We start from the raw sequence: 26,696 nt of genomic DNA, 5'->3' as shown, positions 1-26,696 counted from the left end.
CTCCCTTTATTATGTTTGGGGGTATTTTTTTTCCCCTCCTCCACTTGTTTACAAAAAAGGCTCTGATAAAACCCTGAGTGCACAAAGCTGAACTTGCAGTCTGCTGCTCGGCCACTTCGGCAAAGCTGGGCCCTCTTTAATCAAGACATGAGAATGACCCACTTTGTCTCATTTTTTTTTTTTAAATTAACCAAGATTGATTGGGAAGAAATCTTTTTGGTCCTTTTAAATGTGCATATATGAAAGATGAACTTGTGCATTGAAGCTAACTATGCACACAGACAATTCCTCTGTTTTTTTGTTCTTATAAACCCTTGAACCCGTTTCTCTCAATCACTCTGTTTGTCTAAAAGCAGGCTAAGCCGTTGTAAAGCAGAGAAGTGGCTTTTTTATGAGGTGCTAATGGCCTGCTAATTCTTGGAGAAAGGCAAAGTGACCAATTCATTACGTTGAGTGTTTACTACCTGTTGCCCTTTGACCCCTGTGCTGTCAAGGGTGAAGTCAAAACCAAGTTGTTTCAGCACAAACACCATGTTCACATTCTTGTCTGACATCTTTGACTTGATGGTCCAAGATGCTGTTTACCATCACACCTGCTAAATGATCTGGTCTGTATCATCAAGCGGGTTCTCACATTCCAGCCAGGACTGTGAGATGAGACTCTGTCATAAATATTTTTTCTTGTCACAGTGATGTTTCACACAGATATAAAACTGTACTTTGTTTTCTCCTCGATAAGCTTAAAAGTTAAGGGCATCTTTGCATGACTCAGCACATCTCTGACAGTAAAAAGTTAATGTTTTCTCAGAGAGTTGTATTAGCACCATGCAGGTGTTGTGAATCTATCATCTCTCAAGCTTTGTGCCATTACCATCCATATGATTCAATTAGCTAATAGCCTCGCATCTTTCCTCCACTCAGATGTGTTTACTTGCCCTTGTTGTCTTTATGATTTCCCGCGGTAAAATGTGCATAAATAACGGTGGATGAGACGAGAGGTGATTTAGAGGCCTCATGATAATGTGACAAGCTCAGGCGGCCGCTTCCTACCTTTGTGTGGTTGAGGGGCTCAGGGGTGCGGCAGCGGATACGTGGCCCAAGTCCCGACAGCCTCCAAGGAGGGAAGGAAACCTGGAGTCAAAGGTGGCCGCATGCTGCTTCTGCTTCTCTGAGCAACAGACACCCGCTGTAATACTCGGTAATGCAGGCTCAATACTTGAGATAGTATAAGAAGTAATGTTTTTTATTCTCATACACGTTTTATCATAAATAGGAAGCTGAAGATTAAGTATTTGTTGAAACGAGCATGGTCTGCACGTGGACTTCTGCTGCTGCATGCTTTCTTTCTCCTGCTCCTCTTCGCCACACAGGCCTCTCCTGTAACCTTGAGAGAAGCCTGCGCAGGCCCCCAAGTTCAACGAGTGCATGAGGCATATTTTCGCTGAGTGTGCTTGGACCGCCCCTACTAAACCCCCCCTCACCCCTCACTCCCCCTTCCTCACCATACATACAGATTTTTTTTCCTCCCCTCCTCCTAAAGAGGACTCCCTGTAGGCCTTGCCTTTCACAGCGCCTGCAAAGGAAATACATTATGTGTAAAAAGAATTCCATATGGTGTCATACGATCTGTGTAATTCTTTCTCAATTGATAAAAAAGTCACCTTGTGTGCACAATTCAGCCCTTTGTGAAAGGTATTGTAGCTCCTGTACTGTATGTTCTGCACTGAAACATTCAGTCAACTTGTTTTCTTTTTTTTTCCCCAGTTAAAATATGCTCTGCAGCTCATTTTTTCTCTCCCCAAATACTTACACTTGACAAAGATGGACTATTTAGTGAGAAGCACCTTGTGAAAATAAGCAGCCCAACCAGCTTAACTGGAAAATGTTGATTAAAAAAACCCCTCACTTCCCTCTTCCTTGATGAATACCTGAAAGTCAGTTGCAGCCAGTTCTCTGGAGGAGTGGCTGACATCAGCTGTTGTAGTTTACAGTAAGGCCTGCAAGCTTTTGGCTGATGGTGAGAGTCTGTGGCAGTCCTACGGGTAGGCCCGTTCCAGGTAAGCCCTGCCAAGTTCAAGTGGCTTGGACCAAGCCCCGCACCACAAATGGGAAGTGTTTCTGCAGGGGCTGCCAACCTTGCAAGAGCTGTGACTGCAACAAGCCCGTTGTGCCGTCAGTGTCGGTGAACAGATAGTGTTTTCTACATGCACATGCACATTCGAGCAGGCCCTCAAGAGGAAAAAAAAACTTTGGCAAGGATGCATGTATATATGTAGAAGCTTGCCAGGAGGGGGATTACAGTGTGCTCCAGTGGTGGCCCTTTGATGTTCCTTCCAGTTCCCATGATGCAACACTATGGCGAGTATCAGGAGATTATTTTTTATGACCTTTAAACAGATTGCACACCAAACTCTGTGCAATTACTGTTTGGAATAACTTAAATCCTTAAAGGATTTCAGGTTCAGTACTTTCTAAATGTGTTTCTAGCTACGTTTAAATGACACTTGATAAATATCTGAAATAGACTGAAAAAAAAATCTGAATGAACATGACAACAGCTTCACAGGAGGTAAAAGGGAAAACCATTGTTAGTGCGTTATGATGTGTACTAGATATTTTTGTGCTTGGACCAGTGTTGGTGGGGGGTGAACGCTTGTGACAAGGGAAAGGATGCAAACATGAATTTATTCCGTGCAGCACAGAGATGATCCTGCCAGAAACATGAAACATAAACAGAACAGTCCTGCTGGCCATGCTTTGCCTTTTCTGAGCTGAGGCGAGGCAGAACAGGAACTACCTCAGTTATCCTACCACACAGCCCCTCACAGCCCTCCAACCCACCCCTGATTTCTCCAAGTGAACTTTTGGCATCTCAGATAAAGTGAAAACAACATGCTTGAATGAGTGGAAAGCGGGGATTGTTAGAGCTGGCTGCAAGGCGGGTGTAAAGGGCCCTGCGGAGTGGCCCTGAGCGGACAAATCCTAGCAGGCTAGGAAGTGGAGGAAGGAGTGCTAGGAGAGTTATAGTGGGGGGGTGGAAGGCGGGTGGGTTACAGAGAAAAGCGGCAAAAGGGGAATTCCTGTTCCTGAGCTGAGAAGTGATGGAAAAAGTGACTGCTAGATCTCGCTTATGCTGCTCTGTGTCAAAACATCCGAGCACTGCCGTCATCTGTGCAAATATTTCAAGAGATTATAGTTGGGGAGCCTCGTGGGAAAGACTGAAGCAGTAAGGACAGCAAGAGTTAAAGTCGCTTTAACAAAAAGCCCTTCCCTCCTAACATTATCAGAGCAAGAATGCAATCACAAAACCACAATATTCAATGCGCCTGCAAACAAACAGAAACCTGCCGGGTGAGGACTGATGACACACGTCTTTGTTCTGCGTGTCTTCCCAACGTTTTGGCAACAACCCAGAAATAATATCAAAACAAAGGCTCTTTACATTGTCGACCTAAATAGTGAAGGACCAGACATGTGTCCATGCCTGCTGTACACCTTTGTTTCATACAGTGTGTTTCCCTTAACTGCAGTCTGCAGGGTAAATTTGACTTGTGTTATCTCCATACTTAACATCTTTGCAGGGAAAATTATAAGTACAATTATTTATTCTTACTTTTTTCTTTCAGTAGTGTTTGTACATAAAGCATAATAAATCTATCTGTTTTTTAACTGTTCAGTATCTTTAAAAACCATTAGAAGCTTATGCTTTCTGACCAAGTGGCCACCTCTATGGATATCATGCTTTGCTGTGACACTGTTTATGGTTCTCAGACTACAGAATCTGAAATTAATTTAGCGCCTCTCCTCTTCCCACTGTAAACTGGCGCTGTGCAACCAAACCACATGTTGTTATTGCTGCAGTGGCAGAGAGGGCTGCCCCAGCAGGCCTTAGTAGCAGAGAGCAGATTTGTTGTCTGTTTTTTTGCCAGGAATGTGGAATTGAGTTCTCTCTGGCTCTTTCTCCTCTTGGCTCGGAACATCTCGCTTAGCGTGCACTTTTCTTTATCATTTATAAATCACACACATGTAGCGAGGCAAAGGCAAAACTCGGTTAGATTAGATTTACGTGGTGATCCGCTGTAAGACCGAGCATTTTTTATGGTTAGCCCGTGCTTTGTTGTGTTGTGGGATCTGATGTTGACTGTACACCTTTTTTGGTGTTAGATTGGAGGATCCATGAGGAGAAAAGAAGCTGGGCTGTCTCTGGATGGCTGCCAATGCCCTGACCTTGTGGTGGGCGTAGGTGGCCGTCACTCTGTCTTGACTTATGGGAGAATCTATTTTATGATGCTGTTTTATTCCAACCCCTGCCCTGCATCTGACTATGACTCACCAAATGAGCATTTACCCATTCCAAAAGAACCCTGAACACTTTTTATATTTGTTGTTTATGTAAAACGGCTTCTATAATTTAACTCCTGGCCTAAAAAACCTCTTTCAATAAGCTTGTGCTGGCGGAGACACCCAAACCCCACTCCCCCAATGAACCCTCTTGCCCCTGAGCCTCTATCCCCTCGATGCTTTGATTCGGGCCAGCTCTGGCAGGGGCCTCTGAAAGCCCTGTCTCCAGGCTCATTAACAGGAGAGGAGGGGTTTTACTGGCCATGCGGCATGCAGCCGGCTTTTAAACCACCAACAAACTCTTCAGTGAGTCTGCTGCTTCTGAACAATTTAAACCCTAAAGAGTTAAAACATCTTTTCATCATTACTGTTCAAAAGTAGGGAGTTTCGAAAGATGTAGGGAGCATTAGGCCTAAGGCTCTTAAAGATTTGCAAGAATGAATAAAACTTTGTGGTGCACACGTAATCCACATGTAGCACGAGATACCAGGGTTTTGCTACCTACTGGAACTAGGAATTACCTGATTACAAGTAAACAAGCCCTGCTAATCTAATCTGTCCCTAAGTTCCACTTGTTCTTGGCTCATTTTCTAGTTTTGATGCTCTTTCCTGCTGATGCATGTCTGAGAAGTAGATGTGAAGTAATGATGATTCAGCAGTTCAGTAACATGGATTGTAGAGAAGAAAGCACCATTTGCACCTGCAGCTTCATTTCCTACTGGAGTTGTAATGGCAAAAAGAAACTGGCTCGACATCTGCTGGCAATGTCAGTAGTCTGTTTTTATGCTTGTAATGACACATTAAACTCTGTGGTTGATCCCCCCCCCCACCACCACTACCACCCTCCTTCTCCAGTCTATGTCCCATTCCAGGGAAGCGGTGCCAGCAATATCGTCTGAATGAGTGCACGCTTTGTTTTCTTTGTCTGTTTTGGGCCAAGATCTGGTCTTAGATGTGGTTGTGTTCTATGATCGGATAATTCCTTCCATGTACCCACTTTAAGGTGTGTGTAGGCGTGTGTGTTTGTGTGCATTTTGCTACCGCTTGCTTGGCACAGCTCTGGGAGCGCAAACAGTGGCAATGGGTGGCAGGGATCCTCGGTGGCCTCTCGCCCAGCTGGAGGAGAGCCATTTTGCCCTTGCGAGGGAGCACCCAGTCACGGCTCACAGCTCTCGCCAGCGGGAAGTCCTCTTGGCTGAGGCCTGACGCCGTTGCAAGTGCTGACAATCACTGACACGTCACTTGCAGAGGCCAAAGAGGCACAATGTTAAACAAACCTGGGTGAAAAGGGAGTTAAATTGACTTCTATCTGTAACCGACTGAAAACTACTAATTACACTTTTGAATTTTAGCTTGATTCTAATTATTTTCACAATAATCTCTGTGGTTTTAAAAATATTTTTTTGCAGATTTGCACATTCACGTTTTTGCAGCTGCATTTGGCACGGTGTGTTTCCATCCAGTAATCAAGGCTCAGTTGTTGGTGTGAGATAAAGATGGAAGTAACTTTGCCTTTTGCCTCCTTATCAGTTTAAACCAGAGCACCATCAAATACAGTAATAAAACAACATGTGTGCTGGTTGGGTCCAACTCTGCCAGCTGCAAGTTGGAAATCTGAGAGGATTTTTCTAAAAGGTACTGTACGTTTGAAAGTCAATATTTCTTTTCTGGATATGTGTGTGTTTGGAAGTTGAGAAAAAAATCAGTTAAGCCTCGTTAGTATCACAACTAGTCTGTCCCTGAACTATGCTCTGTAGACAAACTTGTCTCTCTTGGGAGAGCGGGGAATTTCCCAGACCCCTTAACACCCCCACCATCCCTCATTCCCTCTGTCCCTCCTCCCTCCGGACCAGTCGAGACGTGCAGGTTTGAACCCTCTCTCTGTGTTTCTGGCCTCCAATGCCCATTGCCACTCAAGCAGCAGGGGTCTGGTGCATTTGTCTCATAATTATCCGACTGGATGGGGGGGTTCTGAAGATGAAAGAGGCGAATCACAGAGCTCCTCTGTCAAAGGTCTGTCTGCCTGACTGGGGGGGGGGGTTGGATCTATCTCCCTTGTCCTCTCTCTTTCACCTCATCCACCACCCACCCCACCACCTTTGCGCCATCTCGCTCTCGCACACACACAGTCTTACGTTTCCTCAAGAGCCGCCCCCACAGAGCATAATCGCCGACAGTGAACGCTCGTGCACAGCCCCCCTTCTTCCAGCCACCCCGCTGATTCATTCACAACTACAAAACTGCAGGAATACCCCCCACCCTCACATCCTGAAAGACTTCAGACTCGCTCCTTTTTCTTCTCCCCTCTCACAAGCCCCGCCCACCATCGGCTAGCCGCCCACCTCACCCATTTGCCCCTTCTCCCTCATCTGCCTCCTCTTGTCTCCTCCCCTCCCTTCCCCACCGCCACCTTTCTCCTTCTTCTCCTCTTAACTACTGGCTAGGAGTTAATGGACTGTTTTGGCTAGTCTCCAGACGGTGAGTGTCACCTCATTAGCCTATAGCGGCTCGCTCCCAGACTGCTCCTTGTGTGTTACTGTGTGTATGTGTGTGAGAGGAGGACTACAACGACGGAATGTCATTGGTCTGCCTCCCTCTCCAACTGTCCCACCATACACCCCTTACCCTCTCTGTCTCCCATTCCCACCACTACAATGAATGAGAAAACACGCATGCATAATTAAATCTATAGTCTCGTCCTCACTCCACCCTCCCTTCCCTCCTTCCTCCACAGACGTGCATTAAAAAAAGAAACGCTCCTGCTTGGAAGTTTGCCACCATTGAAAAAAAGGCAGTGTCTTCAAACTAGAGAGATGTGGCCAACCTTGCACCCTCACACGGACCTATTCTTTTTTACCCCAGCTTGAGTGAATGGCAGGGTGGCAACAGCGGGTGAATGTAAATGCCACCCGGTCCTGCCAGTCAATTACACCGCAACAAAGCTAATTGTTTGTTTGGTGCATACCAGAAAAGATGCGAGGCTGGCTGTTGATGGAGCCATTGTTTCAACACAGATGCAAAGTTCTTATTTTCTCACAGGCTAGACCTGATGCTGATTAAACGTGTGAAAGATGGGACCACGCTTCAGGCAATGACTCCTTTTTGTTAAAATATAGACAATTTTAAGCCGGTATCAGTGAATTACTTATAGATATATTTCACATAATGTCAGGTATTAGCCAAAATTACTAATGGGAATTTCTCAGTTCCTTCAAATTTATTGTTTTGACTCATAAGCAGTCACAAACTCAAACTTGTTTAATCTACAATTTTAGAATTTAACACCATAAAATTGTTGACAGGAGTGGGAATTCAAAGAATAGAAGGATTTTAATCAAAGGAAAATGTAAAAAAAAAAAAAAAAAAAAAAAAAGGAATTAAGAAAAAAAAATTATCAAAAAGGAAAGGCCACATTGTGAGGAAAGGGCAAACAGTGAGAGCAGGAGGAGGTGGAAACATTAAGCAGGGTGCAGTGTGCTGACCGGAGACCAGCCTGCTCATTTTTCATGGGACAGATGAGCCACTGTGTCGTGTTGTGTTGTACAGTTTGTCTGCAGCCAGCCTGCTGACTGCATCGCGCAGCACAGACCAGCTCACCGCGGGATGCTGAGTGCGTGCCTCTGTTTGACCACACGTGTTCAGTATGTCATTGTGTGTACATTTAATGTGCAAATGTAGCATGATTACATGGAATTACATGAATGAAAACTGCTTTTGAGTGTTTTCTCCCTTTTTTTTCTATTTTTGCATGGTAAATGCATGCAATGTGTGCATCTGTTCAGAGGTGGGTAAACTTTATCTCGCAAATTAAAAGGTGGGGAAGATGAATTTGGAGGGATTAACCCCTCATCTGCATCCTTAGTTTTGAGGTTGTGTATCCTTTTGTGCTGGCCAGGTTCTCCCCTCTCCTCTCCCGGGTCGGTGTGGCTAATGATCCATCAGGCCATTCAGAGCCTTATTCAAGGCCCACTCGCCACAGAATGCGCTCCCTCCCTGTCCACACTGTTTGGTGACCTCAATGAGGAGTCTGTTGTCCTCTCAGCTCAGTTAAAATGCTCTCCTCTTTTCACCGCCGTGAGAGTTTACGGAGAAGGCGCAGAGGCTCGGCGAGGAGAAAGAGGGCCCACTCTTCACTGGCATTAGTATGCAACGATTAGAAACAAACACATCCAGGTTCCACGCAAATACACATGCATGCGCGTTCTCTGGTTGAGAGAGGGCTTGGATCCCACTTGATTCCATAAGTCTCAAAACCTCGACAGACTGTGGTGTCTAGCTTACAGAAAAGAAGGCAACATTTCATTGTTCTCACAGACATTTCAACTTTGCCCTTCTCACTTTCCCTCTGCTTTTCTCTCACATTCGTCTCAGTGTGTGCATGTGCGTGTTTGTGTGTAACTCATCCCACTGTACCTGCATTCCCCGTCACAGGCCGTCATTTGATAGGGAAGCCATCCGGATTACCAGGTGCTCCTTTAAGCCAATAAGAAATACCTCCCTTGTTCCAATTATGAGATAACCATTACAGTGTCACACAATGTGTAGCCATTACTGGAGCAAAGCAGTCGTAGTTTGTCAAAGAGATGCAACGCTATCCATTTCTGTCTTTGCAGAGTATCACTGATCATAAAACCAACAATAAGGCAAGGATGAGCTTGTAGGCAGAGGAGGGTTTCTGTACTTTGGTAGTCACAAAGTGTTGAGGTCCAGTACCCAGGCTTGCCAAATATAGATAAAGTAAGTAAACCAGGAAGCTTTTCTGCATTTCAGTGTTTGATTTACTGCTCTGCCAAAGCTCATCATCCTTGACAGACAATGCCACCCCAAGATGGCGCTCCATTTGGCACAGCATTTGTCTTCCCCCTCACCCTCGGCATCAGTATCACTCTCCATTCGACCAGGTCAGGTGCCAGCCCTTTGCAGGATGCCATGTGTGAGTCCTGTTGGGGTGGGGGTGGGGGGTGAGCTTGGATGGCAAAATTTGTTGTGTGTGTGTGTATATAGGGAGGGGTCAGCGGTGGGGGGCATCGCCAGTTGGCAGGCTGGCACACAAAGGCTGGCACGATAAGATCCTCCTTCTTCTGCGGACAGATTTTCTCGCCCATATCTTTTGTTTGGCTTGTTTGGGTTGCGGCTCATCCCGATAAAGGCCACTTTGTTTAGACAACAAAGCGTGAGGGGGGGGAGAAAAGACAGATAGAGAGACAAAGAGATAGAATTAGAGAGAAGGAGGTGGACGGGGGGCCTTAATAAAGGCGGCAAATGGGGGGAGAGCACCAACACAGATGGAAACATTAAAAGAAAAGTGTTTAAAAAAAAAGATAGGAGAAGAAAATCAAGAAATATTCAAGAAAAAAACGATGTAGTGTGAGCTTTTCGTGGGATAAGACGCATGGATACACACTGAATAGTAGATATACACACAGGCGGGTATGAAAAGCTACAATAGAGGACGGATACTGTTGCAGGCGCAGGGGCAGCGATAGACAGATAGCAAGCAGAAGAAAGAAAGATCTGGATAAGGGAGCAGGTTCTGCTGTTGGAAGTCAGCCTGAGTTGTGTGAGGTCATCCACAAAGCTGTGAATGATAGAAACCAGGAGCACAGGAGGACATGAGACAAAATGCACACACATTACATACCAGCACATGTACAGTCATTTATGTGCACTGTCAAGACTTGTGTGACCCTGCTGCACACACACACATGGCTGTGCATTTCCAAGGAAGGACAAACAGGAGTCTCCGGATGAGGACACTAAGAAGAAAGTCTGCTTGGCCACATCAAATATTTACTCAGGAGCAGCTGTATTGTCGAAACATTACGCATCGGAGCTGCTCCGTAATTAGGTCGATATTTTCTCCCTCTCTCTCTCTGTTTCTCTACTTCTCTGGGAGTCCACCCCTCTCCACCTTCTCCTCTGCACACTCCCCTCCCTTCGCCTCCCCAGGCTGCTGAAATTCATCTTGGCTCAGGACCCATGCCTCTGGCAGCCAGAGTGCTATACATGTGCACAGAACCCTGCTCGGCATAAAATGGCTGCCAGACAGGCTTCTCCTCCTGAAATGTCGACAGCGGTATGCATCTGCAGGGCGTGCGTGACGTGCGCGCGCTTGTTTTTTTGTGGAGGATATCTGTACATGTCTGCAAGTGTTTGTGGGCTAGAAACGTGCACCGCGGTTGTTAGGGGAAAAAAAAAGAAAAAAAAGTTTCCCAAACTATGTGGCTAATTTAATCCACACTTTGTGTATGTGCATATGTGTTCCACAATTTAGTGGGAACAGAATGGGTATCATGCCAAAAATGAAGAGGGTGGGTTAGGGAGAGTGTGTGCGAGTGTTTTAGTGATTATAAAATCCAGGCGAGTAACACACTTGGGTGTGGAGAAACCTCATAAGCACTTAGAAACTTTCTTGCCGAGCCAGATTTCTGTTGCCATTACCACTAATTGCCCTAATCGTTACAGTGGTATGATAAGTATCCCACCGGACAAGAAGGTGTAAGAACTTGTGGACACATCCAAAATACCCACAAGCCCCTTCTGCTGCTTTTTTTTCCCCCCTTCAGCGTTTTTTTGCTGAGTAACAGCAGATAATCTGATTCATACATGGGGCTGTTTTTTCCCCTTCCTTCATGAACCGGTTTGTTTATTTAAACAAGTGGCAGGGACGGAGGGTGCCAAGAAATGTTGTTTTTGGAAAGGGGCCGTGTGTGTACGTGCGTGGTTGTGTATATGTGTGTGTGAGAGGCCGTGTGTGTGGTGTCTGGCCCCACGATCAAGCCCTGCCAAGCTCCCAGGGCAAAGCTGAGCCTCCTTGACCGCAACTGTTTATTTACAGGTTACACTACTGTTTATTTGAAGACTATCAGATTGGCTGGGCTTCTGCACAGAACACCTTTTAGATACAGATACTAGGCCCAAGGCTCCTAATGTAACAAGCCACAGCTTCACTTTACTAGTTCTGAGTTCTCTTTTAAAAAATAATTTAAATGTATAACCACTTAAATCCAATATTTTTCTTATTTAGACTTTAGTTGTTGTGCTTATATCATGTTAAAATACCTGTTGAATAACTAAGACTAAGAGCTTAGACAAAACAAACATGAACTAAAAAGCCTCTCAAATGTGCAAACACTTCAGTAAATAATGTAATAACTCCGAAAGGGGGGGAAAAAAGAAAAAAAGAGGGATCATAATTCTGATCTTCTGAGGTCAAAGGTAAAATGTAATGCAATAAGGGGAGGTGCTTCCTGCTCTGGTGCACCTCCGGCAGATGTGCCATATGCTTGCATCCCACCTTGAGTCATCCAGGTGGTCTCTCCTGGTGCTACAGTGGGGGCCTCATGCTGGAAGATGCTGCCTGGGATCTCTAATTGCCACGACCATCTGCTCTTTTTGTTTTGGTTGCCTGTTCAGCTCTTGAAGAAGTAGAAGAAAAAAAAAAAAAACAACAACAACACACAACTCTGATCCAATCTAACTGAACTGGAGCGCCTCTCCCACCTCCTCGCCGTTTTTTCTTTTTTTTTTTTTTGACACCCCCCCCTCCACCAACACCTTTTCAGTGTTTACCTCAGAGCTGCTCTCTTGTTCTTCTTTCTATCCTTCTGCCTGTTTCTCTTGCTCTCAGCAGTTCCCGGGGAGCAGGCATAGAGTTGGCAGTCGTAACTAGACTGATGGATGACTCTGAAAGTGGAATGTGGTGGTGGTGGTGGTGGGGGCGCTCTTACCCACAGAAGCTTCTTTACACAGTTTGTGTGTGTGTGTGTGTGTGTGTGCAGGAACTTGACAATGACTTAACATATATTCAATGCACAAGTGTAAAACTTGCAGATTCTGGAGAAACGTAAATGTGATGATTGAGTTCTTCTTTAAGGGATTTAGAGGAATTGAGTGCCAGTAATTTTCAGGTTGCAGCTTTTCAGATTTGAGCTGTGGCTGTTTTTTATGTTTTCTAGTTGTAAAATTAAATGTGGCACTATGAAAACTTTTAACAAGAAATTTTAACTTCTCCAGACATTTAAAAGCCAAGCTGTTTTTTTTTTATTATTACCAGAGCAAGGATGTGTTTTAAGGCCCCAACTTGTACACTGGTCATTTGTTTTAAGGGCTAAGTATACTGAAAATAAGGGAATTTTTTTCTGCTTAATGTATGGTCCTTCTCCCTCCCTACTTTGTCATTGTTGAGCTCTGGCCAAGAACATTCTGTTTTTGCGGCGCTGTTTAATAGTCAAATTTAGGAGAGGGGGAACAAGACAGAGCAGGAGAGCGACACAGAGAGAGAGCAAGAAAGGAATAAATCTTTCAACTTTTTTCTTCCTTCTTGTCCCTCCCCCCCACCTCTTTTTCTCTCTTTTCCTTCTCTCTGTAACAAAACTCATGAGAGCTGCGGCAGGAAAATGGGTGTTGTTGCAAGGCGAGGGTATCTAAGTTCACCGTCTCTCCAAACTTCTTGCCTCTCATGTTAAAACTGTCACATGTTAAAGGTGTAGATGGTAATCTCCCTTCTGGTTCTCATTGCTCCCTCTCTGTCTCAGGGCATGTGTGGGCTCGGGCCAGTTTGAATCATTATGAGGGTCCACTCAGATGCTGCCATTAAATGTTTGGCATTGTTTTTAGTTCTGCTCCATGTTTGAGCTCAGGGCCTCTGTAGGTTGAGTCACCCTTACAGTGCTTCGCAGATTGAAATCTGATAGGGATTTATACCACTAATTTTGATGTTTCACAACTTTGGCACTGTGTAACATAAAAGGAAAAAGGCCCCAGTGCCTGTCAGTAATCAGCTAGGAACTACAGAAGAATTATACTTTCCCTTCCCGGTGAGGCTTCTAAGGTAAAAGACGTCAGTCCGGGCCGCCTCATACCAAACCCTGTAGCTCGTGGAAAGAATTCCACTCATGTTTCCTTGCGTTTCCCCACCCCTGCTGCCCTCTCTCCATGTTTTGTTCTGTACTTGTACCTTGCACAGCAGGACCGAACACATTTTGAACCCGGACACTCCCCCATCCCCCCTTTTGAAAAATTGTCAAACAGAGCTTTCTCTTCAGTTTGCCCTCCCATTAATGATAGTACTGTTCAAACAAAGCTGTCTTGTTTAATCTATGATGGGAGCACTCTTCTTTACTGGTACAGTAGATAAGCAGGAAGAACCAGGAAGGGTAGGGGATAACACTCATATGGCCTTTTTCCTTATTTTTAAATAAAAATCAATGCTATGAAGAAAACTTTGATTCACTAAGATGGTATGTTCCAATGCTAACCAACACCCCCCCCCCCCCCCACCGCCACTCTCTCTGTGTGTTCACAGACTCGCAGCAGTCAGGAAGTCCAAGTAACAATGAGCCAGGCAAAAACCCTCTTCCAGGTATGTACAGTGGCAGTCATCCTCCCTCCTGTCATCACTCTATTGTTCCTCTCCAGCTCACCCACTGTACTATAACTTATGTACACCATACTTAGTTTAAACAGGGTTGTGACCTCTGTGGCTTGCAGGCAAAATAGCGCTAGATGCATAAACACGAGCCGCTGTCAAGTGAACAAAGAAAAAAATCTATAACGGATATATATTAAAAAACCTGAAGTCAAATTTCAACTTTGCTTGTTTAATTTTTTTGTGTGCATTTGCGGGAGAATACCAATAAAATTTAGTTGTCTTCGCCAAAATGATAACATCAAATGATGTTTTTTTTTTTTTTTTTTTTCTAAAGAAGTGTTGACATTCAAGATGCAGAGTGAAAATGTGACAGCAGATTGTGCTTTTGGCTCGTGGTTAAGCTCTGCAAGGTGAGCCAACAGAGCCGGGCTGTGGAGAATTTACTGTAACAAGCGCTGCCGTTCCCCTGAACTGACCTGCGCTGTGTTGTCACAATGTTGGAATGAGAAATAGTTTGAGAAGTATAATTAGTTTTCTACCTCAAGAGCAGGTTCTGCTGATGCCGCTGCCAAGGAAAACATGCTGGCGAGCCAGTGACTCAGGCCTGGGAGGCCCTCTGCGGTGGCATAGATGCTTACAAAAGCTATCAGTTCACAAGAGGCATCAAGCTTATTTAGGTACCAACAGAGATACCTTTCTATCTGTTTGGCACAGAGTGAGTGCCCTCAGCAGCGAATCAAAGCAGAGCCGCTGTCATTTGAGCGTCAATAACTTGTCTGGATGTTTTATCTTGACTGACAGCCTTGGAGTAGACCTGCCGAGCCTTGGGCAGGTCATACAGACCTTGCAAAAATGTACCAGCACAGCAGAAAAATACATTAGAATAGCCATCCTGATACCAGACAAGAAAGGAAAAGAAAAAATCTGGCTGCACTGAAGCATGCTTGATTTACTTTCAGTGAATTTCAAAACAGTTTATTTACAGCAGAGTAAAATGAAATGATTTCATTGTAGCAATGCGGTAAACGAGACTTTTTGAAAAATATTTCTCACGGTAAAGCTGTATCGCAGCACAACAGCCGAGCATTTTAAAAGCTTTGCTTTTGTATTTGATTAAATAGGCAGCGCCAGCAGCACTTTAGCGCGGACTCGTTAGTTTTCCTCACATCAGCAAGAGTCTGCATGTCACTCCCTCCTCCTCCTCCTCACACACCTGTCCTGTCACTCTCTAGCGGACAGCGCAGAAGGATTTTGTGCTGCAGTGTTAGTTTAAACATGTCAAAATAAAACAAAACAAATGTGGTTGCTCAGTTTCAGCTGTGGAATCCACGACTGAGAAATGCTAAATAGTAGGGGATTGTCCTTCTCTTCTTTTTATTTTTTAAATATATTTAAGGGTGTTCATGCTTAAATCTTTGTGTAATTAGCTGCTTCTTCTGTGTTTGTCTTAGCAGTGCTCTGAATATAATATGTTAAAATATAATAAAATTAAATTAAATGAAGTAGACACTGGACTGAAGGATAGTTTGCATTGCATCTTTTGCCACATCTTTGCTAAATATTTTGAAATTATTTAGCATTTATATTAAATCCAATGTGATTGCTCATTTCGTACTTAAATACAGTGAATTTTGTTATTTTTTACTCAACCTTATTTTCTCTACATTCAGTAAACTACAAGCATTTAAGATGTGTTATTTACAGCTGCAATAAACAGTATTCATCCTCCCTTTGTCTGCAGTTTATTTGGAAGACAGTTTCATCAAATCAGGAGTCTTCAGTGTTGCAGAGCTGGTGCGAGTGTCCAGAAGTAAGTACACACTTCCTGTTTTTCCACTATAATACACTGCACTGTACACCTACTGTACCTAAGTGTTTTTTTCTTATATTTATCGCTGTGCTGTACAATCAGATAAACTGAGACATTATAAAATCTGTGTGCAGAAGGTGTAGCAGGTGCATCAAAGTTAATATGAGTCAGAAAGCTGTCAGTCTGTTCAAATGCACACATTCAATGATCAGGCTACAGACTGAAAACCACCTGTGTGTGTTTCTGCAGAAACCTTTGTTTCTTTGTGTTTCCATATAAACTAAAACAACTGCCCCCAGTTTTTGAAAAATAGAAACGTCTTCACCCTCAACGGCCACATAAACTCTGTTTTTCTTCATAATCTCTGCACTAACTGAAATCCAAGCACACAGCTGTGGGGTGGTAAATCCAGTTTGGCCGGTCTCCTTTGCAATAAGATAACACATGAGTATGCAGCTGTCTGTGTGAGCCTGCATTTATCTGTATAGACATGTTTCTTCTCTGCAGAGCCGTTGACGGTTGCTCTCACAGGACTACTCTAATAGCCGAGGGCACGTTAAGGAGCCGTGTACCTGTGTTGCCCCCCCCGCAAGCTACAACTACGACTGTAGCAAACGTGCCCATGGAGCACAAAGACTCCAGTCAGCCCCCCTCAACAACCTGTGTTTAAAGGAAACATACCGGTGCTGTGTTGCCTGTGTGTTGTAGCATGCACCAGCCATTTCCAGTCCTATTGGTAGACTCGGAGGGGGTGTGCAATTCCTGTCCAGTGCTGTCGTCAGGAATGCTGGAACTGTAACTACAGCAAGGATTAAAAAGAGGAGACTGCACTAAAATAAACTACAGTCAAAGTGCTAGCTTTCTTCATGCTGTAATGATTCACGGCTAATACTTTTTTGTTTTTGTTTTTGGTGGATAATTTTTTTATACCACTTTTTGACCAAAAATACGACTTTCCCATTTGTAGTGTGAAAGTTCTTTCCTGCCTTATGTCATAATAAATTGAATTTAATTGGGTTTTTAACTGTTTCTCAGGCAGAACAATCAATTTTAAAATGTCAGTTTTGAGTTTGGAAAATAATGCTGAGCTGCTTTCACAATTTTATTACATTTTGTACACTCAGTCTTAGTAAAAAAATAATAAACTAATTCATTTTTAGTTATTTACGGTCATTAGGTGATTTAAAATTGGCCAAAATAGGCATAAGAGTACACTATATAATTTAAAATCAGAGAACTAATACTATTTTCCTTTTGTTTATCCACATCAAGTATTTCTTATTCAAGAGCATTGACCACATTGTCTCTTTTTGCCCTCTGAAAGAGAGAAATTACTCTTTTCTCTGCTCAGACTGAATATCCCTTGGAAGACTGTGTTTTTCTGTACTGTTTAATTTGCCCCCTGACCAGATGGCCTCTGAGCTGCCATGTTTGCTCTCATGTGACAGAGCCTGGTTTCACTAAAGCCGACTGAAGTCGAGTTGGAATTTTAAAAAGGTCGCCGGACGCACAGGAATTGTCACTCACTCAGCCAGTCGCTCCCTGGGAAGATATCTAAGCAGCCGCTCGTCCGTCATCGCGCTTCTCTCCCAACTCTCCAGGCTGTTGAGACATTCTTTGAAGTCCATCAAAGGGAGCTGCGGAGTTCAAGGCTGAATTGCAGTCCAGCATTTCGGCGAGGACACTCACTAATGCAACAGGAGCCTCAACTGCAAGTGTAACGATATTTTGTCAACAGAAAAACGGCGACATGCACAGGCTCGGGAAGCTGATTTATGCAAATTTGTCCCATTACATTCTCCCTTTTCTCAGTAATAGTAAAATGAGGTGAGGTTTTAAAGATGCAACAGTTAAGTATGTTCTTTTGCAGCATCATTTCAATTTTAAAAATTTATTGGTTATTCATTATTTGTTTTGTTTTGGTTGAAAATTTTAAAACAGATATTAAATTAGGTAACTGACAACGTGCCAAGTGACATCACAAATACGGTGCCAAGCCAAGAAAAGAAACACCACCCCAAAGAGAGATGGTTGGGGCGGGGGGGACTGTAAATGAAAAAAAAAAAAAAAAAAAAAAACTATAAAAAATCAGCCAAAAATGGTGTTGTGTTCAGTGTCTTCGGGCCGGATACATTCCTCTATAGACAGTGCGGTGTGGGTAGCAGCGGGTAGGGGCTTTTGCCAGGGCTACAGTGGGCTGCCAGGGTGGAGACTGGTGGAGGGATCGTGCCAGTGGTGAACCTCAGACCACAACAGACAGCGCTACACAATCCATCCTCTCATCCACTCCAAACCAACCAACCACTCGAGCTGCAGGCAGCCACGAGGGCCACACACTGAAGCAAGTGAAAGCGAGAGACGGGGGAGAGAGAGCGAGGATGGGTGGTGAACCCCTTTTGTTCTGTAAACACAGGCCCACCCTCCCTTGAAACAGAATCCCTCACCTTGACCGCAGTGAGAAAAACATCACTTGTTCCATATAAATTATTATCTGCTAAGTGCCTTACTGGAAAGAAAATGCTTATGAGCCTGAGAGGGTGATTGTGGGATTTACTTTAGATTTTTAGGCACCATTAATTATTTTATCTGCCAACAAAAGCAAAAAGTTGAAGACATTAAAGCCAATGGAAACATATTTCACTGTCATTTTAATCTATGCAATTACTTATGATGATAATTTGATTTACAACCAATTAGGATGTATATCAGCGGTCACATCTGTAATACACAAGGCCTCTAAAGCATTAACATCAGTCAAGAAAAATAAAGATAGAGCAAGACATCTCTCAGTCTAACAACAATGTGACTTTGAACTCTTCTTCTTGTGTCCTCTATAGTGCCCATCACCCACGGCGCAGCGGTACCCTTCTCCATGGCTGACATGCCCAGCCAACCCTACTATCATGACCTGAACTCCAGTGCGGGACTGCATCGCTCCCTGTCTTCCCCTCCCGGCAGGTCAGTGAAAGTTATTTGATATTTTTTGGAATATAGTTTAAGGGCAAATAAACTCAAAAGATGAGCACTGTAATTTCGCTTTCAGTAATGTTGCTATAGATTTCTTTAAAGGACAGATTGAAATTATTCTAAGGTTAGAATATAATTTGTTCATTTCCTATGTGGCTATGAAAATGAAATGGCTAGCACTCTACTATTAAAAACCTCCTTGAAGTCAGATTGCCAACTTAGAAAGTAGGGGCAGCCTCACCAACCTTGACCTGAAAATCCAACATGGCTGCCCCACACATAAAAGCAGTGGTGATAGCTACAGCAATAAACTGTTTTATTAGCATGTCTGTTAGCATTTGTCTTGTAAATTCAGTTGCGTAGTGTCCTCTATCAATGAACACACCCAACTGTGTTTTTATGCACAAAATAAAGCTAATGCTTTATCAGCTAGTTAGCTAATAATAGCTAGCTGGCAAAGATGCTAGCCCACTTCTAACTGGAAAATAGTCCGTTCCGGATGAAACATAGTCCTTCCTAAATGGAACATAGTCATTCCCAGCTCCAATTTGTAAGCTAACTGAACAAAGCATTAGTTCAGCATGAAGTATGAAAACAAGGGCAAACGGCTAGCATCTTTGTCCAAATAAAATCAATAACACTAGAGGTCTAGTTAGCACCTTTTATGTCATTGTTTATTTCATACAGCAAAGCTGTAACTGTTAGAATGTCTCAAAACAACTTAATCAACCTCTTTTTTATCTGCATGCTAATATAAACTAAAAGGTTCAACTGCTAGCTTCATTTTTTTATGTAATTTTAATTTTTATTGTATTGTTTATGGTGCTGTACTGTTGATGTTATCAATGTAATTTTTGTGAGCTGTTTCTTAGGGGACTGCAAATGGAAGTTAGCATCTTTCTAAATCCAGCATATTTACGGCAATAAAATATGGTTTAATTAATATGTTCTGTCCAAATAAAAAAATTAATTAATTTAAAAAATATTATGGATATTCAAATTATACATATGTTCTTTAGTATACAGTCCTAAGAGGTGTCTCTAATCTAGCAAACAAAAAAACATAAACAGAAGTGTTTACCAAATAAGAAGCCATTCCTTTTAACTTAACATTTGCATGATACAGGTCAGTCTTGGCTAACCATCCACCCCAAATGTCCCAAATCATTGCTGACACCATCTTGCAGTTGTGTATGTTGTGCCACCCAAAACCTGGTCAAGCTGTAAATTTTTCCATGTTTGCAGCAAAAGGCCCAAAACTGTCAACATGGACGAGAACATGGACACCAGCCCGACAGGACCTGACTTCTACTCATCACCCAGCTCACCAGCAAGCAGTCGGGCAAACTGGCATGAGCGAGACGGAGGTGATTTTCCTCTTTTTGTTTGACCACTTCTGTTTACTCATGGGAAGTTCATCAGGCATGGTTGCATTTTGCCTCTAACACCTCCATCACATTCATGCACTTGTACAAACACTCCCAGTGCAACTTTGCACAGCTCATCGTTGCACAAGAGCATGTTGACAGAATTTGCCAAAGGATAAGAAGATCTTTCATCCTTGTCGCATGCAAATAGAGTTAATGAAAGTGAATTGCACGTTGTTTTTAACAGTGGCTAAACTCACTTATCTCTCAGCCTTGTCCCAAGTTGCTATTACTTTTCATTGCAGATCAATGGTTTAGAAAGCATTTAGTGAATGCATCAGTCCATACTTTTAGACCATACCTAAGCCAAGTGGCTGAGATGGTTTTATTTGCTTATAAATTAAAATCAGTTAGACATATTTTTCAAATAAGATATAAAAATGTGCTTTAGCAAAATGCCTGAGCAGAATGTTGAAAGGTTAAAATACACTCAGTCTTAGAAACAGCCCCACGTATCAACAGTTGTACAAATGTTAACACCAATTTGGGAGGTTCTTGAAATAAAATGCCTATTCTTACCAAGTTGCTTAAAGAAAGTCAACAGTGGATGTATAAATACAATTTACACTTGCATTTTTTCTGCAGATAAACTTATAATACATAAAAAAGAGTTAGTTTTAAACCTTTTTTGTATACAATTACATAAACAGCTTGAAATACCCTGTGAGGTGCTGTTATTATAGATAAATTTCTCCTTATAGACCTCATTTAGAGTAATTACACCTGCAGGAAAAAAAGTTAAACAATTTTACAGTAATAATGTGCCTGTGCGTTCCTGCTGAAGTCAGGAGAATTTGCTCCACTTTATTTTACTGCAGAAATTTGATAGTAATAGTCAGAATACACCTAATAAGCTAATGCAAGTGGATTAAAGGATCAGAGAAAAAGACAGAGATGTGTAGTTCAGAGAAACAAGCTTGAACTACTGCATGTTTGCTTCTGTGCAACAGAGAAAGTGAGATCCTCAGCGGACAGACGCAACGTCTCATTACATTGTCTCCTGGTGCAGAGCAGAACTCGTCGCCCTTTTAATTAAGGCCTCACTATCCCCTGTTTCCTGATCATTCTCACCCTCTGATGGCTTCCGTCAACGCTCTGAAGCCTGCACTGCATCTGGGTTTAACCACCAGAGGTGGCAAAAGACATTTCATCTGACTGTGACAAAGTCATTTGGAATCAAGCTCATCTTTTCCCTTAGCAAAGGCACACAGTGGTTTCTGGTCTGGTCTGGTCTCCTTTTTTGTTTTTAATTTAATATAATAAGTGGGGAAGCTCCGAGCGGAAAACACCAGATGAGACACGAGAGACAAAGTAGTGGTGGGATTCAGCCACAGCCCAATGTGGGTACATGGCATTTCAGAATGTCCCTCTGCATAAGGCCTGTGAGTATTGCAGTGGGTAAACATAGACACTAGGGGTGAGGAGAAAGGGAATGAAGTGGGTAGGAAATTCTCCAAACATAGCTATTATTCTGTCAAGAAAGAATAAATGAGATGTGGGGTGATATTAAACCCATATGAGTCCTCCAAGGGGCCAAGCAGCCATTACTTTCACATTGTTGTTCTGCAAAAACCTCTCAATATGGCGGAAGAAATAGCTTCTCTCCTTATGTTTTGCGTTGGGACAGTACTGCAGACTTAGATGCTCTTATTAACGATTTTATTAACATATAAGCGTGCAATATATATTAAAAGTTTTTTATTCAAAATACTCATTGTTAAATATGTCTGTTAGTTGCATTTTAATTTAATGCTGTACACTGAAGGAAAAGGGGAAGGCTGAAAAAATCAACTACAGGAAATATTTTTAATGGCGACGTTAACCAGCATCATAAGTTTTCCCATAGGTGTTTCTGTCTCTGACACAAAATGAAAACCTAATAGTATGTCCTCTTGCATCCTCAGAGTGGGAAATCCCCCTAAATTCCTTCCATCTCTGACGTTCTTGCCTCTGGAGATGAGTGATTTTTCCCGTCACTCGGGTGGATCCTTCCCTGCTGTTAGCGAGTGCAGAGAAGGGAGGTTAATATTCCAGAAATGCCTCAACATTAGGGTCCATACAACTTATTTTTTGGGGCGGGGGGGGAAAGAGATGGATGACGTGAAAGTTACAAACCCCAAGAAATCTGTGACGACCAGAAAAGCACTTGATGAATGTTCAAAGAAAGAAGCGCAAGCAGACTTAGGTCATTTCCTCTCGCATCTATTTGTTATCACGTTCCCTTCAGACTCTGTGTCTCACCATGGAAAATTGAAAACCGCGCAGCCGTGACAGCAGAACATTGCTCATGAAAGTGTAGCGCCGCAATAATGAGCAGCTTGCAAGTTGAGTTTGTGAGTTTGTTACAGTCTGTAGAAGTGCATGAATTTCCTTAACAAATTTTATGTCTTCAGCTGAGCCTTCAGGATTATTCATGGGGAATTACGGTAGCTTGTCAGACTCTCTGTAAGGCCGAGCAAAGCAGATGTAACGCTGTAAAATTCTATTTAAGATTACGTGAGGGTCTTGAAATTCTTAAACCCTATTTGGGCGACCAGCTGCTTTATAACAACGTGTCACTTCACTGGATTAATTTGTGTGCTCAGACATGACAAAAGACTCTTTTTCACTTCTTGGGGAAGTCCAGTGATTTATAATGATTCCAGAGATTATTTGTAATTTTGGCCCTTTGGGGGAAATAAAAATTGCTTTGGGCGTATTTCATTATGTTCTGAGCAGTCACACACAGATCAAGTTATGCTTAATTTTTACCATACCTTGCTTTTATTAATGATTAATAGAGACAGTAGTGGAAGCTTTAGAGAAATGATTTGATTAATTTTCAGTAACAAATCAACATATTGTATCCTAAGAGTTAACTTTTCTGCACAGAAGTACTGTACAGAGTACTGTTTTTCCTTTCATGTATGTTCATAGAAATAGTTTTAAAACTTTAATGCTTTGATAACAAAAAAAAGAAGCTTGCACATGTTTTTTGACTTGAAGGATGCATTTATGTGTTTATGTGTGCTTTTCCTACCAGCAGACATGTCCTCTCCCACCATGAAGAAGACAGAGAAACTGTTCAGCCCCACCTCTCCGCAGGACTCCTCGCCACGACTCAGCACTTTCTCTCAGCCTCATCACCCGGGCCTAACAGGTGTGGGACACAGTGGTGAGTTACTGTCGATGAAGAACAAAGAATAGATGCTGATAGTGGATGATTGTTTTATCCAAAACACCCACAATACATCGTTTTCTCTCATCTTTCTTCTTTGCAGTTATATCGACGAGGAGCCCCCCTCCACACTCGCCCCTGCAGTTCTCGGCCTCGGCAATCTTGCCCCCGGCACCATCGACCTACTTCTCACACACCACCATCCGCTACCCGCCTCACCTCAACCCTGCTGATCCCCTCAAGAGCTACGTGCCGTCTTACGACCCGTCCAGCCCACAGAGCAGCCAGGTCAGTCTTTTTTTTTTTCCTGTGTGAGTGTATGAAGAAGCCATTTTTTAGGTCAGAAGTCAGACGGTGGTTTAGCTTGACTTTCATAGCCTCTAGTGTTCTTTCTTCATTATCTTGTTGGGCTCTGCTCCCATCTGACCTCAAGGGATAAAAGATAAGATAGATTCCAGCACGCATTGTTTTATTACTGCCTCATTGGTGCATTTAAAAGTTAAGAATAGCAGCTTGTTTTTTGTTGGTTTTTTTTTCCCTTTAATTGACAACCATAGCTTTTAATTATGATTTTCATTACATCTCTCAAATGTATGAAAATGTTTTCATATTAAAAACCTAATTTAACCCTTTTAGGAACTTAAGATGGCCCCAGTTTGATCAACACATGTTCTTGTATGAAGACAAGCCTGCTTCTCTTTTATTGTTCTCTGTTATTCCAATTTCCATTGATTTTATTGAACTATTGTGTTTGTTTGACTCAGCTCAAGGCAGATTTTTTAAGACACATCAAGACTTCTTTGTCACATTACAGTCTTACTAAATTCAATTTCTAAAGTTTGGACTAACCCCTCCAGAATATGCCATTGGGAGGCAAATAACTCCAGCATGTATATGTTCAGTTGAATCCAGCATATGGTCACTGATTTCTACTCTATGCTTTGACCCAGAAAAGACTGTAAAACGCTTAAAAAAATGCAGTCTCAGCTGAAAGAGTTCAATATCATTAAATATGTGGATTGTAGGAAAACTACGACTGGTGCCATGTATTCGAAGAAAAAAAAAAAAAAAAAAAAAAAACGGTGGCAGAACAGTTGGTAATGACAACCTGAATCGGAGCGCATCACCAGCCATCATCACAAAGTGGAAACTACTTCTGTCAATAGATTTATTCCTCTCACATGCTTGAATACTAGAACAAGGACTCTAGTCTAGTTAAGTGGCCTTGTTGAGCTTGATTTAACGGATTACGGTAACATATAAAGGGAGTTAAATTATATTAAGTAAATTTGAACAATTTGCTTTCAGACCCTGACTTTTCTATGCCCTTTTCCATTTTCAGCTTGATCTAACGCTCAGGGCAAAGGTTATAATACATCTGTGGCTTTATGTTTGTATAAAAAGAAAAAAAAAAAAACAACTCACGGCTCCATTGAAAAAAAAAGTATTTAAAAAAAGTCGACCAATTGCAGTCACATGTATGACAAACAAAACTGTATCAAGGCATAGTAGTAAATCAAATAGCTTAGAGCTTTAATACATCGAGAGAACACACTGCGGTCAGTGTGTGGAGAGTGAGCAGGAGTCTCTATAGATGAGAGAGCCGTGTGATATTTATGTGAGTTTTATTTCCCTGCTGTTCTCACTGTAAACAAAGGCCTCGTAGACGGCTCCATCTCCAGAGCAGGGAGCGGGTTAGATTGAAAGGAGGGGTGGGGGGACTGTTACTCTAGAGAAAAACCGCAGGGAATGATAAAGGTTGTAAATATTTGCCGTTGCCGGGGCCCGGCTCTTGTGCAGAATTAACAGGCCCTCTGCTGGGGTGCTGGAGAAAGGAGAGAGTAAGCGGGGGGACCGGGCATTGGGCTAGTGAGGTGGGATCCAGTAGGGAAGAGAAAGCGCTAGAATACCAGTTAGGGGAGGACGGAAGATTGGGAAAAGGGGGGGTTCAACAAATAACACAGTGCTTATAATCCCATGGACGAGTGCCAGAATGTTTTTATGCTTGCTTTAACGCAGATTATATTACACTCTAATTAAACATTCTATTCATAACGAAGGGAACCCTGTGGACATGATTCTTCTCCAAAAAGGCCTGTTTGAGTTTTGAACTCGGGGCGGCCTTGAAATGAACGGCCCAGACAGTCTCCAGCCGTCTCAAAGAGTAGCTCCCACTTGCTTCCTTTTTTTCTTTCCCCTATATATAGTCTCTCTGCTTGCTCTCTATAGTGACGCATTCACACCATTGTAGCGGGTCACTCCACGGCCCTCTCTGGCTTTTCACGCCCGGGTCCTCCTAAATTCCATTTATGAGCACCATTAAAATCATTGTGTGGAATCATGTAGGAAATCCATTGTCAGTAACTGAGGATCTATTGTTGCTCACCCCCCCCGCAGAGTATTAGTAATAACTGTGACAAGTCAGTGGCTGAAAGTGCTAGCATCTTTTCTTTGGGCAGAGCATTAAGAGTGAGTGCTACAGCCTCCTTTTGTTGTTCATTTTAATTCTGTCAGGGGCCAGCAGGGCAGTTATGTCCCAACATGCTGTGATTGGATTCTTAGCTCATTCAGGGCAAACTATTTTTATGAAAGTGTGAAATGTTGTCTTGGTTTATTGAGATCTGCCCAACTGCACATTTATAAACAAACAAGAGCTGGTAAACACAAGTCACTGGAAATAGCCTGTCCTTTTGCAGTGCTATGGATTTTAGTTGCAGACCAAACGAGTGCAGTTCTGATTTGGCCAAATTCAGATTAAAATCTTTATTACCCTGGATAACTACCCTCTAATTTAATATAAAATATACAGTTTTGTTAGAAACACTTGGTTTAAATTGTGCGCTCTGCTTGTCTCTGCCCCACGTGCAGCCTAACAGCAGTGGTCAAGGGGTTGGAAAGGTCCCAGGCCACTTCACCCCAGTCTTGGCTCCTTCGCCACACCACGGCGCTGTGCGACCTGTCTCGCTCTCCATGCCCGACACCAAGCCCATCACCACATCAACAGAAGGTGAGAAAACCACCACTGACACCACCACCAATCACCTTTAACTTTCCAAAAACCAAGCAAGCAGCAGTTCTACCTCTTACGGCTCTTATACACCAGCAGTTGGAAGCTGTCTTGGCAGTGTGGTCTTGTGGTATTTTTGCTTGCCCAGTACCTGGAAATGTGAGAAGACACAGCCTGTTGGTTTGATGTAAAAGACACCTTATAACAGCTATGAATGAGTATGGGTTAAAGGCAACACATATTCTGATTAACCTTATGCCATGACTAATAGTTAAATAAACACACCAGGATGAAAATCTGTGTCTCAGCATCCTCTGATTAAAACTGTTGAACATTAATGCTTGATACTTGTCCACTAATTCAACTTTGAATGTTTCGCCTCTTTTTGACGTGCAGGATTTCCTTAGTTAGTAACATATCAGTAGCGTGACACGTTGCCATTGACCGAGTATTTAAAAAGCTAAAAAATAGTGCAGTAAGGAGCTGTAGTAAGATTAAAATGAAGACAAAATTAGTAATAAAAATAAGAAGCAGTGGTGTTACGGCTAGAGCTGAACATGAGTCACAACATTGGAAATTAGGTGTTTATTCTGCTCCTCCTCCAAATATTCCTT

At 42.8% G+C, this 26,696-nt stretch overlaps 1 protein-coding gene across 9 annotated transcripts in view; it reads left to right on the top strand.

Annotated features, from left to right (window-relative positions):
• LOC121639685 (nuclear factor 1 B-type-like) overlaps positions 1-26,696 on the top strand; it is a 63,687-nt gene that overhangs the window by 22,650 nt on the left and 14,341 nt on the right. For 3 of the 9 annotated variants that reach the window (XM_041985095.1, XM_041985100.1, XM_041985093.1), the window contains exons 3-9: positions 13,649-13,705; positions 15,456-15,524; positions 18,362-18,482; positions 19,737-19,858; positions 22,944-23,072; positions 23,179-23,363; positions 25,944-26,082. In XM_041985095.1, the coding sequence (XP_041841029.1) occupies positions 13,649-13,705; positions 15,456-15,524; positions 18,362-18,482; positions 19,737-19,858; positions 22,944-23,072; positions 23,179-23,363; positions 25,944-26,082 (822 nt within the window). Of the gene's footprint in view, positions 1-13,648; positions 13,706-15,455; positions 15,525-18,361; positions 18,483-19,736; positions 19,859-22,940; positions 23,073-23,178; positions 23,364-25,943; positions 26,083-26,696 lie in introns of all 9 variants that reach the window. The other 6 variants (XM_041985094.1, XM_041985099.1, XM_041985092.1 and 3 more) reach the window with 4 other exon arrangements.

This window comes from Melanotaenia boesemani, chromosome 5, assembly GCF_017639745.1.
Source record: "Melanotaenia boesemani isolate fMelBoe1 chromosome 5, fMelBoe1.pri, whole genome shotgun sequence".
Classification (NCBI taxonomy): Eukaryota; Metazoa; Chordata; class Actinopteri; order Atheriniformes; family Melanotaeniidae; genus Melanotaenia; species Melanotaenia boesemani.
The sequence above is the reverse complement of the archived record's forward strand: the minus strand, read 5'-3'. Positions and strand labels throughout refer to the sequence as shown.